At 43.0% G+C, this 17,823-nt stretch overlaps 1 protein-coding gene across 2 annotated transcripts in view; it reads right to left on the bottom strand.

Moving 5' to 3' along the window:
* Nucleotides 1-464: 464 nt before the first annotated feature.
* KCNG2 (potassium voltage-gated channel modifier subfamily G member 2) overlaps nt 465-17,823 on the bottom strand; it is a 177,391-nt gene continuing 160,032 nt past the window's right edge. For both annotated transcript variants that reach the window (XM_075585532.1, XM_075585533.1), the window contains one exon: nt 465-2,521. In XM_075585532.1, coding sequence (XP_075441647.1) covers nt 1,742-2,521 — 780 coding nt within the window. In that variant the 3' untranslated portion in view covers nt 465-1,741. The remainder of the gene's footprint in view (nt 2,522-17,823) is intronic.

Raw genomic sequence — 17,823 nt, 5'->3', positions numbered from 1 at the left:
TTAGGCAGGGAATCAGCTGGTTCCTTTGGTCCGCGGATTTCAGCTGACCAATCTGAGAAAGGGCGATTCGCGTTTTTGCAGATTTTTTTATTATTATTATCATCAATAAACTACGCAACTTGTGGATGGATCAGTAGAATCCAATCCGTGGACTCAGCAATCCAGAGGCCAATTGTTAAGAACCCGCCAACGGATTGCTGAATCCGCGGATATGGACTCTACTGATCCGTCCACAGTTTGTATCCAATGGCGGGTTTTGATGAGTCTGTGCTGATTGAAACCGCCCAAATCCGTTTCGGATTTTGGGGGTTTGCATCAGTTAAAATTCAGGAAACATATCCGGGAGGATTCGTCCATCTCTACCAGAGACCTAATCTCAATGTTATAAGAAAATCCCTTTTTAAAGCCATATTAATAGATACATTGAACATAAAAAAATGGTGGCTGGAGAGAAAAGTGATTCCTCTTATTGGTGCACACCATAAGAGGAATCACTTTTCTCTCTAGCCACCTTTTTATGTTCAATCATCTTTCCCTCCCCTTCACTGCTAGATTTCACCCAGTCCACTTATCTAGGCCGGTGTAGCGAAGTTTCTCTGCCCATCTCTGCCCCTCCCTTATATATTAATAGACACATTGTTAGTAAAATGTAATGTAAGGCTGCGGCTAGGCAGGGAACGGGCGCGCTCGTGCGCTGCACCCTGCTCGGCCGGGCGATTCATGGGTGGATAGGTGCGAGCTCGTCTGGGGTCGCGGCCACGACGTCACGGAGCTGGTTCGCCCTCATTGGGCGAACCGCTCACGTGACGCGCTTGCGAGTGGCAAATTCAAATTTGCTAGCTGTGAGTACCGAGCGGGCGCAGGCGCTTGCTCACACCGGCCACACACATTGCCGCAATGTGTTTAATCGCGGCCAGCGTGAGCGCGCCCGCTCAGCGCCACCCTGGACGAGGCCTAAGGTATCATTTTTATGGTTACTCCACTGATAAAACAGTTTTTCTCTGTTTGTATTGCTAGCGTAAAGTACTTTAGCAACATTTTTCTGCGAGGTCATCTCATAGAAAAAATAAGTGTTTTTGCAGTAAAGAAGAGTACAGCCTTTTGTGAAAAACAAAACGAAGAAAAAGGGGGGCGGGAAAAAAGGAGACAAACACGTTTCTTCATTTTTACTTGTATGGAGTTTGACTTTTAACTCATACAGCAGATTGTGAAAGGATCATTTGTTTCCCATAAGTCCAACATACAAATATATTTATCTGAATGTGTCTTTTCTGTAAAAGCTTCCAGAGCCACCCTTTAAATTACAAGAAATGGTTAAAACACTAAAAACACTACATTTTGTTCATTATTTTTTTTCTTTCTTTTTATAAGAACAGCCCAAATGATAGTAAAATTGGTAAAGTTTCTACACTTGGTAGCCAATGTCCTTCTAGTGGGCTCTTGTTTTCTTCAAGTATACCGGTCTGTTCAATCTACTTCCAGCAGTAATACTAGAGAATAAACAAAACACCATTCAACTTTTTATACCATCTTATAACCCAGGATCAATGAGCAATAAGCATAAAAGGGGCAATTAAAATTCACCAATAAAATCATACAAGATATAAAGTTGGTGCTAATTACGGAAAACTAAAAATCCTAGATATCAAAAAGCAGATTTTCATTAAAAAATTGTGTTTCTATTTACTGTATATATACAGTAATAAGCTGCAGTAGCACTGCTTTAACGTATAATAACCCTTCAGGTTGCTTCTATGACACTGCTTGAAGTGTCGATGTATATTCTGCCTAGTGGTGTGCGTTCAGCTTCCGAGGACTCGACACCAGTGCAGTTCTCCCTATCCTCTAGCAAATGCATCTGCCTGCTGGCTCGTAGCTGCTGCTCCTTCAGTTCTGTATAGGAGCGGGAAAAAGTGTGAAAGATGGAAGTGACTGGGAATGCCATGAGCAAGATTCCACTCAGTATGCTGCTCAAGGCCACCACCTGCCCTGGGATGCTTCGAGGAACCATGTCTCCATAGCCTACAGTTGTCATGGAGATTACTGCCCACCAATAACTCCCAGGGATGCTGGTAAATTCGTGCTTGGCGCCTAGTTCGCTCTCCGCTAAATAAACAAGAGGGGAAAACAGCGCCATGGCAACGCACAAAAAGAGGAGGAGTAGCCCGAATTCTCTGGTGCACCTCCTGACTGTGAGGCCTAGTGTCTGTAGTCCCAAGGAATGTCTTGCCAGCCTCATGACATACAAGATGCGCAGAGCCCGGAGCACACGAAGTATCAGTCCTATTTTCTCCAGGTAGTTGTTTCCAGCTCCTCCTGTTTTTTCCGCAGAAAGGGCATCCACTATCAGAGTGATGTAGTAAGGCAAGATGGCCATCACATCTATAATGTTCAGTGGCGTCCGTAAGAAGACATACTTGCTCTCTGCCTGGATGAAACGCAGAAGGAACTCCAAGGAAAACCAAGCCACACAAACTGTCTCTAACACAAAGATGTTGTAGCACTTCTGGGAACATTCACCCTGAAAAACAGAGAACAAAAATACATTATGAATTCTCCATGAAAAAGCAGAGGTTCATTGCTCTTACCATGAAGAAATATTACCATCACGTGTTCGTGAACCAATCTTTATAGCGCACATTTGTTACAGATTGTGATACCGTTCAGTGTACACTTACAGAAGAAACATATGGAGGTTTTCAAAGCTCATTACATTATAATTTAATCTATGAAGAACTTTAACTTTGGTTCTCCAAAATGTATCATAACCTATAACGAATGGGCATTCCTCCAGGACCAGTATGGTTACTAGAGTTGAAGGCACTGACATTGAAGACCATGACACTACCTTTGAAGCAGGTGAGCCTTGTAGCTCCTTGTGACCATGGGCAAGTCACATTATCTCCCAAAATTAGAGTATAAGATCTACACAGCTGGGACTTATTGTGCCTGCACTATATAAAAAAAAAAAAGAATACTATTTTACTGGAACTTTGAATTACAATCCAGTGAGACCAGTTCTGTGCCAAAATAGCCTTCCATTGACCTTTGTTTTCACAAGTTACAGATATTGCATATATATTTATGGGACACATTTAAACAACAGTGCTGCTTAATATATTGCTAGGAATTACCTTGAAGCATTACAATTATACCTCGCTGTGGGATTAGGAACTTTCAAACAAACAGGAATTTATATAATTATTGATGACATCCAATACACAACAGTGCTTAACGAGGTCTTACACCCTGAGAGTAAGTTGCTAGCCCACTATTTTGTTTGCTGACACCAAAGAGTCATCTCTTTATACTACTGACTACTTTACCATGAGTGTTTTTTTATTTAATTGCTATTGTTGTGCTATCTCTGTGCAGCCCGTGCAGGCCCAATAATAGTCAGTGTAAGGTAAAGAAAGGAAAATTGGCCTAAAAAAGGCAACTTTTATCTTTAACAAGGCAATCCATGCAATATCTTACGGGTTTTTTTTTTTTTTTTTTTTTATTTAAATAAATCAGTTCTGTAGTATTAGATAATACTTAATGCATTTTTTTTATTTGTATTATTCAACTCTTAATGCCATTTTTAATGGGTTTTAATATACTGAGCATCCTTTTATTTCAATAGCAGGGTTTAGCACTTCTCCCCAGCAGTGCAATATATTTGTAATACTGTTTGTGATCATTTGTTGCCAATATTCCCAGCAGTTGGAGCTGCAAATTGTAATAGATAATGTGACCTTAGTACTGTAATATACAATATTGTATATACTACTATATACCGGTATATTGTAGTTGTTGAGTTACATTGACTGAAGGATTGATTAAAACTGAAAGGCAGACTTTTAGTGAACCCTGGAAAGGGGGTCTTTGCCGATCGATCATGGGAGAATGAATTGATCGGCATCTTACGTAATTCGTTTTCAATAAAGGTAATCAAAGGCTGCATACATAAAAATATATATTTTTTGGTTTTAAAGTGCCACTTGGATTCCCTATCCCAAGAAAGGCAATTTTTGTCCGGCACCAGGCAGATTTTCCCCAGTTCAGGACATTGTACAGAGATATCAACAAATACTGATATTAAACCAATACGGAGATTAGTGAGATTTGGTGGTTCTGGGTTTGAAACTTGCATTGCGGTGGCTGATGTACTGATTTGTATTAGATTCCACTGAAGTCTGAGACAGCTGATGATAAATATCAGTGAGATAGGCTTCAAATCAATGACACTCACACAAAATCATTAAGAGCGGAGCTACAGTAGAGCAAACTTTTCTGTTTTTTTGCAACAAAAAAACAAAATGATGGAACAATGGGAAATGTTTCATTTAAAGAAGCAATCCCCTCTGCTGTTCTTTTTAAAATTAATATGGAATATATTTGCTGTTGGCAGCGTGCCAACATTTTAAATTCTGTAACTGTATTCTGGAGATATAATTGTATATGAAGCTTCCACACTGGAATTTCAATCGGCCATAGCCACTCACACAAATTAAGAAAATAGAGGTGTTATGCAAATCAGTAAATGCCAGTGAAATAAAAACAAAAATTGGAAAATGCTACAAAAAATTAAAGTTGAGAGAACCTCCCCCCCCCCCCACTACTGCTGTAAATCAGAGCCCCACACATCTATTAGGAACGGGGACCCAACCCCTCTCCAATTCTCCCACCCTCCTCCCTCCCCCCACTCTCCTCTTCATCCCCCCCCCCACTGTGCTCTCTAATCCTCTATCCCTCCTCCCCAACCCTCTCCAATCACCCCACCCCAATCTCATCTCCTCCCCACCACCTCTCCTCCCACTCTTCTCTCCACACCCTCTCTTCCTCCTCTCCACCTCCCCTCTCCCTCATCTCCACCCTCCTCTCTGCTGTGGGGGAGATTAATGGGAGGGGGTGGGGGGAATAACAGGGGGAAAGGAATTAATGGGCAGGGCCCCAAGATTTCTGTTGGCAGCCCTGTGTGTATCTATATTATTATTATTACCGTGTATTTGTGAAGCGCCAACATATTTTGCAGCACGATACAATGGAGTATAGGGGCCTACTCTAGTAGCTGCGATAAAATAGCTGCCACCTCGAACGATGTGGCATCCCCCCATCGAATGGTTTGAGATTTGTGTTATCACGGTATTCAGAAAGAATCTGAAACCATTTCCACGTGTCTCAAACCGTGAGGTAGGAAAATGCCAATACCGTACGGCACAGCAGCGATGGTATCTCGGCCTCTCTCAAAGTTCTCCCCCGTGCCATCTGCCCGCAGCCTGTAAGCACTGCACAGAGAGAGCTGCATCTCCCTGCACGGCTCTTACAGGCGATCACAGTGTTTTTATTAAAATTTTAATTACAGAGTATTGTTGCAGGGGGTCTCCGAAGCTGCATGTGTTAATTTCAGGTCCGGGGACCCCCTGCTTCTCGAGTTACAGGCCCCGGTATGGGGTGCCGGTATCTCCTATGCATTTAAATGTCCAGGTCACATGCCCGGGAGATTTAAACTTGCAGGAGATACCGACACCCCATACCAGGGCCTGTAACTCGGGAAGTAGGGGGCCCCAGGGGCTGATTTCAATGCGGTTCAGCTTCGGAGACCCCCTGCTTCTGTACACTGTTATTAAAATCTGTGTCACATACAGAGCAGTGTGTATCTGTATTGTATACAGAGCAGTGTGTATTTGTAATATATATATATATATATATATATATATATATATATATATATATATATATATACACATACACACAGAGAGAGAGAGAGAGAGATGTATCTGTATCATATACAGGACAGCTTGTATCTTGTATCTTATACAGGGCAGCGTTTAGCTGTATTATATACAGAGCAGTGTGTATCTGTATTATATACAGAGTAGTGTGTATCTGTATCATATACAGAGCATTGTGTATCTGTATTATATACAGAGTAGTGTGTAGCAATGTGTATCTGTATTATTGCTTCAATTAACAGCTACTGCTGTACAGAAGTCATGAATCTAGTTTTATAAGTCATTTTTGAGGCTTCACTGCAGGAATTCAAGATTGCTACATTATAATGATATGGTCTTATCTCTCTGCAGTAATTAAAATTAATTAAAAGACAACAATACAACAGAAAATAAATTCAGCATAATAAAACTTACAACATTTTACTAAACATTTACGATAAACAAATCAAAGCTCTCTTGGAAATGTTTTGCACTTCTTACATTTCTATTTACTGATCCTATAACAGTAAAACAGCAGAAAACAGAAAGGATAAAAACTCGCTGGTTTGCTTGAGCAATTTTGATAGTACTAATGAGCTTAACTTTTGAAAAATTATATTAGCTATTTTAATGAATTTAAAAACACGCAAACCAGTGTCTCTGGGGAAATTAACTATTCCAGCTGTAGTAAAGGAAGTTATGCTTTCCATTGGGATGTGCCATTTACACATTTGGAATCGTGTCATTTTTCTCTGTCGATATTAAAGGTGTGAGACTGCCAACTCGTTTTCTTCAGTTTATTTTACGCCTGCTGGAGACAAAAATGGAGGATTAAATCTCCCTGGGCACATGGGTCAATAGGAAGATGACAGTGTCACCCGTCGCAGCTTCCTATTGGCTCACGTGCCAAGAGATTTAAGAACCAGGAAGTAATGGGCAGCACCACGGAGGGAAGTATCTCAGGAAACAGGGGATCCCTGGAACTGAACCACGTTAGTTTCAGCTCGGGGGACCCCCAGCTCAATAACCATTAAAAAGATGGAATCCTGCTTTAAGTACCACTGACATTTTCAAATTCGGAAAAGAAATGAACCCTTTACGCTCTCAGGGTAGTCGTCACCTCAGTCATGTGACCCAATCCCAAGGGATTCATGGGTCACTTCTTTTCATTAGAATAATAGAGCAACTCAATAACATGCCCCTAGTAAGAAACACAATATATCATTCATTAGCCGGTAAATGACTATCATTAATTGTTCGACACCTGGCTTCTCAACATATTAAACAGGGCTGGGGGTTAATTCAGAACATGTATTCTATTTCTTAATGACAACACGATATTTGATTAAGCCAGACCGTCACTGTAAGAAGTCAGTGCAAATGGAAACTGCCTACCCCGTGCGTGCTCTCCCATATAAGTCTCCGATTTCAACATGTTGTTTGCTTATAAAACACTTGTGCCAGGTAATAGATGTATTCACCCCTCGTGCATAAAATGAGTTATTTTAATAAACACCCGTACCTATCTACAGCTCAAATATTTCTATATGACTGCAGTCGTTTTTGTTTTTACATCTCTAATCACCGACGATGCCCCCTGAAACGTACACAAGTGCAGATTATTCCCTTCCTTGCAGCCGCTGAGTGCCCGCTAGTGATCCATTCCCTGCTTCACCCTCTCCTGGCTCCTCTCTGTGCCACGTGGCTGTGCCACACGTTGTTGCTGCTAATAAACGGGCATATCACATTCATATTCATAGGCACATATTGTGTAATGGTACAGAAGAGAAAGGTTATTTAACCAAGTGCAAAGATAAGGTCGTTTATATCAAACGGCCTGCAACAAGTGAACAGGTCTTTTCCCACCGTTTGGAGGTAATAACTGTGCGTTATTAAACATTAAATGCCATATTTAGTAACTGGTGCTGTTCCATAAGACACCTCCCAGTGTGGGAAGTTACCTTATGACCTGTCTTAGGAAATGGCACCACTTAGTAAATATGGCCCGTAATGTTTTATTTGTTGACACAAAATGGTTGCTGTGGTCAGCCTCCCTGTTGCAGCTTTCTCTTGGTGACTCCATAGCCATATTTGGAGGGGTTTTTGGTGTACGATCCATGCAATATCGTACGTCTGTTTTTTTTTAAATAAAATAAGTCAGTTCTCTAGTGTTAGATAATATTAAATGTTTTAAAATATAACTCTTAATGCCATTTTTAATTAGTTTTAAAGCATCCTTTGATTTGTATAGCAGGTTTTAGCCCACCTCCCCAGCGGTGCAAGATATTTGCAATACTTTCCTGTTTGTGATAATTTGTTGCCAATATTCCCAGCAGTTTGTGCTGCAAACTGCAACAATAGATAATGTTACCTAAGTAATATAAGAATACATTGTAGCGGCTGAATTAACTGATTGAAGGATTGATTGAAACTGAAAGGCGGCTATTTAGTGAACTCTGGGAAGCATGATCTTTGCTGATCGATCACGGGAGACCATATTGATCCGCAGTTTAGGTAATTAGTTTTCAATAAAGGGAATCAAGGGCTGCTAACTACTAAAAATAAAAGCAATCCCACAACAATGATTTCCCCTTAAACTACAGCACGCTGCAATTCCTTCCCTTTACTCCTTTGCTACGGTATTCTGCTCGGGAGGTTGATTGCTTTTGACCACTTAAAATACTTTACTTTCATGAAGGAGACCTTTGCAATTAATAATCTCTTGTGTAATACAATAACCTCAAGCATATTAATCACAGGTTATTTTTAAACTGAAATAAGACTTTCTGTCGCTGCAGTTCTCTTTGCTGGCTCATACAGTATTCATTTAACGCACACACACATTGTGTTACTGACCCCTCTGGAAACGAACGCGTTAGGCAAGAAAAGCTAGCAGGGTAATTCCACAATGGGCGATATACAGTAGTTAATGCAGCACCACGGCAAAAAAATAACTCCCATTGACCCTTAATGAAAAGGGTGTAAGTCTGTGTGTTGTTGAAAGCTGAATGAAATAAATGTAACATGGCTTATGTTCAATTCAAAACCAACCACCTGTACATTATATAAAGCCTCAGAAATGGTACCATCATTTAATTAATGCTTAATTACTCACAGCTATCTTTTTTATAGCGTACAACATTACTAAACCCTGTGGGCGGGTATTCTGTACAAACAGTACTCTTATTTCATAAATGAAATGGTGCAGAAAAAAAATGGGAGCATGAAACCGTCTAATAGGAGAAACCAAGGAAGTTACGTACATTCCCCGAGACATTAATGCAGCCCAATTAGCCTTTATTAATCCATAACTGTCATAATGTTTGACTTTCTTATTCGGTTATTAAAGTACGCGCTGCCATATTTACAAAAAGCACTTAGGGAAGTAGATAACATTGCCGCTTCTGCAGCAGCTTAGAAAGCCGAAGGGAAATCTCCTGGGCGTAAGAAGAGTGTCAACTAATCAGGACTTGCCAAAGAGTAGAATGAGAATGCGAGGTTTAAAAACAAAGTGGCAACCATGGAATCCAAGAAAACAATATTATAAACATGACAGACCAGACGTGATGTGATAAGATGGATGGTAACCATATTTGCATTGGGCAAAGGCTAAAATGTAGGACACACTATAACAGGTGCAGATTCTGACTTTATTTTGTTTGGTCTTATTCTTAATTTGCCATATTTGTTTTAAACTAAAAAGAATGCATTAATATTGTGTATTAAAGTTATGCTTTTTTGGTCAACTTATGCACTGGGTATGGTTACCAGGAGAAATTAAATGTGGCATTTGTACAGTAGCTACAGTGTACTCACCTCCCCAAATTTTAAATCACAAAGTAAATCCAGATGGTTATATTCCAGTCTCTTTAACCTGGCGATAAACAAAACTGAAAGGAGAATCAATGAAATATTCTCTAACAAGATTGATCTGTAATGATTCACATTCCAAAAATTCTACTAAAACTAATGTTGTATTACCATAATGTCTCTGTATGCAACAGTGTGGCGAAAATGGGGGTAATCAGCGCATTAATAAAGTGTCACGCTGTGCAGCCCATAGACCAGGCCAGTCCCCTGTACTGAGGTGGGATGTTGAATATACACACCGACAGCAGAGGGAGCGGGTCCGGGATGTGGTTGTAGCGTGGCCAGGCCTGGGTTAAGATTTAGAATAGTCGTTGTACTTGCCGAGTTCAGGAGTATAGAGAGTTCCGTAGTTTAAATCCGTTTCCGTGTCCAAGGGTCTGAGAGGTAAGAATCGTGATGGGTAAGCTGAAGTCGGGAGCCAGAGGGGTAAGTCAGACAAGCCGATTCAAATCTGTAGGAGAAAAGACAAACAGGAGCACGACACAGTATCCAGGCTACACAGGAAGCAAGGAGCTATGCAGAGCAAGGAAGTGAAGTCACAGCCGGATATTTAAAGCGACAGTGACCAATCCGAACGAGGGGCATGGCGGAGGCGTGTCGAGGAGCTGCTCGTGAATGGCTGAGAGACCAGGAAATAGTAGAGCCCAGCTGAGAGTCTGTAACACCAGTGCCAGAATCCAAGATGGCGACGGCAGAGTTCAAGGTATGCACTGGGCGGCGGCATGGGTAGCGACGGGGGGCAGGGGCAGCAGCCGCTGCAGTACTGGTAGTGGGTAAGGAGGAGTCACGCCGCAAGGGACGTGGCCCCCGATTCCTTACAGTACCCCCCCCTTCAGGATCGACCTCAGGACGATCCAACCAAGGCTTCTGCAGAAATTTCTTGTTGAAGCGGTCCAAGAGAACTGGGGCATGGATGTCCTCCTTGGGTACCCAAGAGCGTTCCTCTGGACCATAACCCTTCCAGTGAACAAGGAATTGTATCTTTCCTCTGGATACACGAGAATCCATGATTGTCTGGATTTCAAATTCAGGTTGTCCTTGGATCGTGACTGGTTTGGGTTTATGGGTCTTAGCAGGGAACCGTTTGCTCTGGACGAATGGCTTGAGCAGGGAAACGTGGAATACGTTTGGAATCCTCATGGAAGACGGAAGTTGCAGACGAAATGCCACAGGATTAATTTGTTCCTGGATCAGAAAAGGCCCTAAGAATCGAGGTGCTAATTTCGGGGTCGGAGACTTCAACTTGATATTCTTAGACGAAAGCCAAACTCGGTCCCCTGGCTTGTAATTAGGGGCCTGTAGTTACCCGTTCATCAGCCGCCGGCACTCCTATCGGAATGTTTGAGATTGGCAGTCGACTTGGGTGGAAACCATAATTCATGAAGAACGGGGTTTCATGCGTGGATTCATTACGAAGTGAATTGGTTGCAAATTCTGCCCAAGGTAGCAGGTCAACCCAATTATCCTGGGAATCGGAAATAAAACACCGCAGGTATTGTTCCAGTGTTTGATTTAGTCTTTCTGTTTGCCCATTAGTCTGGGGGTGATAGCCTGACGAGAAGGATAGCGCCATGCCAAGCCTCTTGGAGAAAGCCCGGCAAAATTTTGATATAAATTGCGTGCCTCGGTCCGAGACTATGGAAGTAGGTATCCCATGGATGCGAAACACCTCCTTGGTGAAGATATCAGCTAGGGTGGGCGAGGAGGGAAGTCCTTTGAGTGGAACAAAGTGGGCCTGTTTTGAAAAACGGTCAACGATGACCAAAATGGTATTCATCCCTCTGGAAGGGGGTAGATCCACAATGAAATCCATTGAAATATGTGACCATGGACGTTCAGGTACTGGCAAGGGCATGAGCAAGCCTGAGGGTCTTTGATGAAGAGTCTTGTTTTGTGCGCATACTGGACAAGCACTAGTAAATTCATGAACCATCTTTGCCATATTAGGCCACCAAAAAGTACGTTTGATAAGATCCAAAGTTCTTTTGAAGCCGGGATGGCCGGCTGAACGGACAGAGTGACCCCATTCTAATATCTTTTGATGAAACCTGGGTGCGGCATAAAGAGTTCCTTTCGGTACCTCTAGACCACTCGGAATTTGTGTTTGAGCTTCAACGATCTTTTCGAGAATGTCAAATGAGTTGGCGGAAATTATAAACTTAGAGGGTACAATAGTTTCAGGGGTCTCTTCGGATCTTTCCTCCGGAGAAAATTGTCGGGACAAGGCATCAGCTTTTGTGTTCTTAGAACCAGGAATATAAGACAGAGTATAATTAAATCTTGAGAAGAATAGTGCCCAGCGAGCTTGACGAGACCCCAGACGACGTGCATTTTCGATATACAGAAGATTTTTATGGTCGGTCAATATAGAGATAGGTTCGCGGGAACCTTCCAGGAGATGTCTCCATTCCTGTAAGGCCATCTTGATAGCCAAGAGCTCTCTATTGCCAACATCATAGTTCTTTTCAGCGGGCGAAAACTTCTTTGAAAAAAAACCGCATGGATGAAGCTTATCTTGAGGGAAGAATCTCTGGGACAGGATGGCGCCTGCACCACAATCAGATGCATCAACTTCTAAAGTAAAAGGAAGACTAACATCGGGATGTCGCAGGATGGGTGCCGAGACGAAAGCTTGTTTCAGGGTTTCGAAGGACGAGACGGCCTGCGGAGGCCATACAGACGGGTCAGCTCCCTTCTTGGTAAGGGCCGTAATAGGAGCCACAGTGGTGGAAAAATTTCGGATGAATTTCCTATAGTAATTGGAGAAGCCCAAAAAACGCTGGATGGCTTTGAGAGAGTTGGGCTGAGGCCAATCCAAAACAGCCTTAAGTTTTTCAGGGTCCATTGAAAATCCTTTATCAGAAATTATATAGCCTAAGAAGGCAGTAGAGGTTTGATGAAAAAGACATTTCTCGAGCTTAGCGTAGAGATTATTGACACGAAGGCGAGCGAGAACGAGCCTGGTATGCTGGACATGATCTTGAAGATTTTTAGAAAAAATTAGGATATCGTCCAGATAGACAATTACGAAAGAGTTGAGAACATCACGGAATACATTATTCATGAAATCCTGAAAAACAGCAGGAGCATTACATAAACCGAAGGGCATTACAAGATATTCGTAGTGGCCGCTTCTGGTATTGAAGGCAGTCTTCCATTCATCGCCTTCTCGGATGCGAACAAGATTGTAAGCTCCTCGGAGGTCTAGCTTGGAATTTTTTTTTGCCCCTTGAAGCCTATCAAAAAGTTCGGAGATCAGCGGAAGGGGGTATCGATTCTTGACTGTGATGAGATTGAGCCCTCGGTAATCAATGCATGGTCTCAGGGATCCATCTTTCTTTTTGACAAAAAAGAAACCGGCACCAGCGGGGGACGAAGAATTACGAATGAATCCTTTTTCAAGGTTTTCTTTGATGTATGCTGCCATGGCTTCAGTTTCAGGGAGAGACAAGGGGTAGGACTTACATTTCGGAAGAACAGCGCCTGGAACCAGATTAATGGGGCAATCATAAGGTCTGTGAGGAGGTAGAACCTCCGATTGCGTCTTGCTAAACACGTCGATGAAATCCGCATATGCTTCAGGAAGAGCGGAAACATTAGCCGGGGGCGTTTCCACTCCCGCGAGGACTGTGGTAGGAGAAATGACCGGCAATGGTGAGGCATCTGACTCTGGCTCCCACTGAATTGTCTTGCCATCCCTCCAATCAATGCGTGGGTTGTGCTGCTGTAGCCAGGGTAATCCTAGGATAACTGGAACGGCAGGAGAGTGCATCACGTCAAAGGATATGATTTCGGTATGAGTACCGGCAGAAAGGGTGAGAGGAAGAGTCTCTAACGTGATGAAGGCAGGTTGCAAAGGACGACCATCAATAGCCTCGAGGCCAATTGGCGATTTCTTAGCGATGAGTGGAATCTTGTTAAGAGTAGCAAAATCTTGATCCACAAAGTTACCACCGGTCCTGAATCAAGAAAAGCGGCTGTGGTTACGCGAAAATTCGGACCTTTAAGCGAGACTGGAAGCATAATTCTCTTAGGGAGTTCCTCTTCAGAGATAGGGTGAGAAGATATTGACCCCAAAATGAGTCCCTCTTGCCCCATTGGTCGTGTTTGTTCTTTGGGCCTTAAAGGACAAAAACGTACCGTATGTTCAGGAGATCCACAGTAGTAGCAAAGGCCCTCATTCCGGTGACGAGCCCTTTCGGCAGTCCGGTCATGGGTTCTATCGGCAGTCCTGTCGGTATTACGGAACTCTTGACTGGCAATCTGCATGGGTTCCACAGTGTCTAGAACAGGATGAATAGCTGGGAAGGATCTGGGAAGAATAGGGTCAGAAGAGAAAATTCTGGGACGCTGGCGTTCATGACGGCGCTGTTGAAGGCGCTGATCCACTCGTATGCATATTGCGATCAATTCCTCCAATCCCTGGGGCCTGGGCTGAACTGCAAGTTCATCCTTTATAGAGTCGGACAAACCTTGCCAAAACACAGCAATAAGGGCTTCATGGTTCCAATGCGTCTCCGCCGCGACAGTCCGGAATTCCAATGCATATTTGGCTACGGACCTACGACCTTGAGACAATTGAACAAGAGAAGCAGCAGCAGTATCTCTGCGGGCGGGAATATCAAATACCTGCTGGAATTCTTGGCGAAAGAGCTGGTAATCCTGGGTGGTTTCCGCACGCAACTCCCAGATGGGAGAGGCCCATGCCAAGGCGTCCCCTGTTAAAAGAGAGTAAACATAGGCTACCTTGGTGCGTCCGGTGGGGAACAGGCTGGGAGAAATCTCAAACTGTATTTCACATTGATTCAAAAACCCACGACAGGCTAGAGGGTCACCCGCATATGCTTTAGGCGTAGGAATCCGGAGTTCTGATGGCCGGTCGCCACCCTGCGCGGCTGGGGCCGGAATAGGCTGTAGTGAAAGCTGGGAAAGCTGCATTACCAGGCTTGTGATCTGATTTCCCAAAGTATCAATGCATTGCACAAGTCCCCTGATAAGTTGGCCCACCTCAGTCAGGTCTGTTTCTGTTGGGCTCTGCATAATGTCACGCTGTGCAGCCCATAGACCAGGCCAGTCCCCTGTACTGAGGTGGGATGTTGAATATACACACCGACAGCAGAGGGAGCGGGTCCGGGATGTGGTTGTAGCGTGGCCAGGCCTGGGTTAAGATTTAGAATAGTCGTTGTACTTGCCGAGTTCAGGAGTATAGAGAGTTCCGTAGTTTAAATCCGTTTCCGTGTCCAAGGGTCTGAGAGGTAAGAATCGTGATGGGTAAGCTGAAGTCGGGAGCCAGAGGGGTAAGTCAGACAAGCCGATTCAAATCTGTAGGAGAAAAGACAAACAGGAGCACGACACAGTATCCAGGCTACACAGGAAGCAAGGAGCTATGCAGAGCAAGGAAGTGAAGTCACAGCCGGATATTTAAAGCGACAGTGACCAATCCGAACGAGGGGCATGGCGGAGGCGTGTCGAGGAGCTGCTCGTGAATGGCTGAGAGACCAGGAAATAGTAGAGCCCAGCTGAGAGTCTGTAACACCAGTGCCAGAATCCAAGATGGCGACGGCAGAGTTCAAGGTATGCACTGGGCGGCGGCATGGGTAGCGACGGGGGGCAGGGGCAGCAGCCGCTGCAGTACTGGTAGTGGGTAAGGAGGAGTCACGCCGCAAGGGACGTGGCCCCCGATTCCTTACATAAAGGCAGTGGGCTCAGCTGGTTACCCCTATTTCGCGTTGGGGATGAAGGGGTTAATTCTATATGCATGGCTGTCCCCATTTTGCAGGCTAATCTCTACCTGCAAAATGGGGACAGCCATGCACATAGAATTAACCCCTTCATCCCCAATGTGAAATAGGGGTAACCAGCTGATCCCCAACGCGAAATAGGGGTAACCAGATGAGCCCACTGCCTTTATTAATGCGCTGATTACCCCCATTTTCGCCACAAACAGACCTGGATACAATGGATGATTGCAATATGCAGTCATTTATCTTATAATCAATCTATTAATATAATGAATGTACCCTTCCACTACAGTACTTGTGATTGCATAGTGCTTACAGCAACATTTTCTTCGTTTGCCTCTCACACAGTTGCTTTAATTCCCCTTATATTGTGGTCGCCCTAATATGGTTCTACCGATGATTCAGTGAGTGATTATTGTCACCTTTGACTACATGGCTTGATTTCTTTATTCAAAGTGTGAAGGAAAACACATTTATATTACGACCCCCTGATGAAGAGGAAGAGTTTCCTTGAAATGCGTAGGGTAGTTTCTCTGATTGACGGCTACCTGTGGGGAATTGGAGCTATCTGGAGCAAGTGGATGTGGTGTGTGGGAGTTGATCGGAGCTTCCTGTAGTCCGCCCAGATGGTGACGTCAGGACAGTGAGATCTCACTACATCTGTGAGTGTTTTTAATTATTTCTCCAGCTTCTAGTAAAAGACTTACTTCACTACAGTATGAGTTTTGCGCTCTTTTCTTCTTTGTATCTTTAGTACTTTTGTGGACATTTGGGTAGTATCCAACAATTAGAGAGCTGCATCCCCAAAATTCGGACTGGGTTCATTTAGACTTAAGATATGTATATGTTGTTTGTGGAGATATATATCTCGGATTGTTTCCATTATACATTTTCAGTTTATTCTGGTAATCTCCACACTATGTTTTCAGTGCATTGGGCTGATTGGTATATATATATATATATATATATATATATATATATATATATATATATATGCACTGAAAACATAGTGTGGAGATTACCAGAATAAACTGAAATATATATATATATATATATATATATATATATATATATATATATATATATATATATATATATATATATACCAATCTCAAAAGCAATTGTCCTCCTGTTAGAGATTATTTATATCACTTATAGTGTAAACTTTGATATCGGGTTGTTTGAGTTGAATTGCAATGTGTACAGTAAAATTTCTCTCGAGCATTATTATAACTGCACCATGTTGAGTGTTCCCTTCATAATACATGAGGAGCTACAAATAATTATCCTTATCTACTTATATTTGGTTTCAGAACTACATTGTTCTCTTCATCAAGTCTGCAGAAGGGACCTTTCTGACATGGAAAGCTTTTGTATAAGAAAAACTGTGGGGGCTTTGCATAAAGTATTGCATTAAGTTGACACAAGAAGTGTCAGTTTCATGTTGAGATTATTAATTCTCTACGTGTCCACTGCAAATTAATACAAGAGATACACGTTGTACTGCATTAATGCAGAATATTGCTGCTTGGTACATAGTACGGTCTAGATGTTAATCTAAAAAGAGTTACCAAACACACAGGAGAGTCTATGTACTAAGCCATGGGTGTGCAACCTGGGGGGCGCAATAATTTTTTTGGAGGGCGTGGTGGTTGCAGAGGTCTTGCGCTCTTTCCCAATGCATTTAAATGAAATGCCGGGGAGCGTGCAAGGCCTCTGTAACTCACTTTCTCTCCGACGGCTTCGGGCGACGCGTCGCCATAGCCACGCAGTGTCAAATTATGCCGCGGGGTAATTTGACGCCGGGGGAGCACTGGGGATGGGTGCGGGGGCCCCCCCAGCCAATCTTGCTGCGCACCCCTGTTGTAAATGAACCCCCCCCCCGAACAGCATGCTGCCAATGGCAAAAAGGGTCAGCAAAAATCTGTCCAAAACATGTCAAATGCTTCTTATTTCCTATACCTTCACACAACTCCAATGGGCTTACCACTCTTACTGCAGTTTTGTGAATGACGCCAGTAGATAAGGACAAATTAAACACGTAATATGTACATCATAATTTATGAATTCACAAAATGCCATCTGTTTGGTTTTTTTATAAAATTATTATGAAATAAAGCAGGTTCACAAGACATGTCCCGTAGGTCTTCTACAGAATGCGCACCCATTCCATCAGAAGAACCTTGATGAGTTAAGATTTTTTTTAAAGCTGTGTTTCAGTTACATATACAGTATTTGTAACAAATATGGTCACTGTATGTGTTTGTGTTATGCTGTGTGTTCTATGTTGTGATGGGATCCTTTGTATGGAAGTTGTCACTGTGCTGTAGTTTGTCTACTTCTTCATTAGATGCATGCTAATTTGCTGCCTGATCAGAGGCTGGTTAGGATCAGCAGAGTGATCCAGATGAAATAATAAGGCATCGGTGCTACATGAAATGTGTTAAAGCAGCCATCCTTCCTACTGTAGCTAACTGGACCCCCCAACCCCCTTTTTTTTTTTACAGGATTGGAAC

The sequence above is a fragment of the Ascaphus truei genome, chromosome 2 (assembly GCF_040206685.1).
Source record: "Ascaphus truei isolate aAscTru1 chromosome 2, aAscTru1.hap1, whole genome shotgun sequence".
In the NCBI taxonomy this organism is placed as follows: Eukaryota; Metazoa; Chordata; class Amphibia; order Anura; family Ascaphidae; genus Ascaphus; species Ascaphus truei.
The sequence above is the reverse complement of the archived record's forward strand: the minus strand, read 5'-3'. Positions and strand labels throughout refer to the sequence as shown.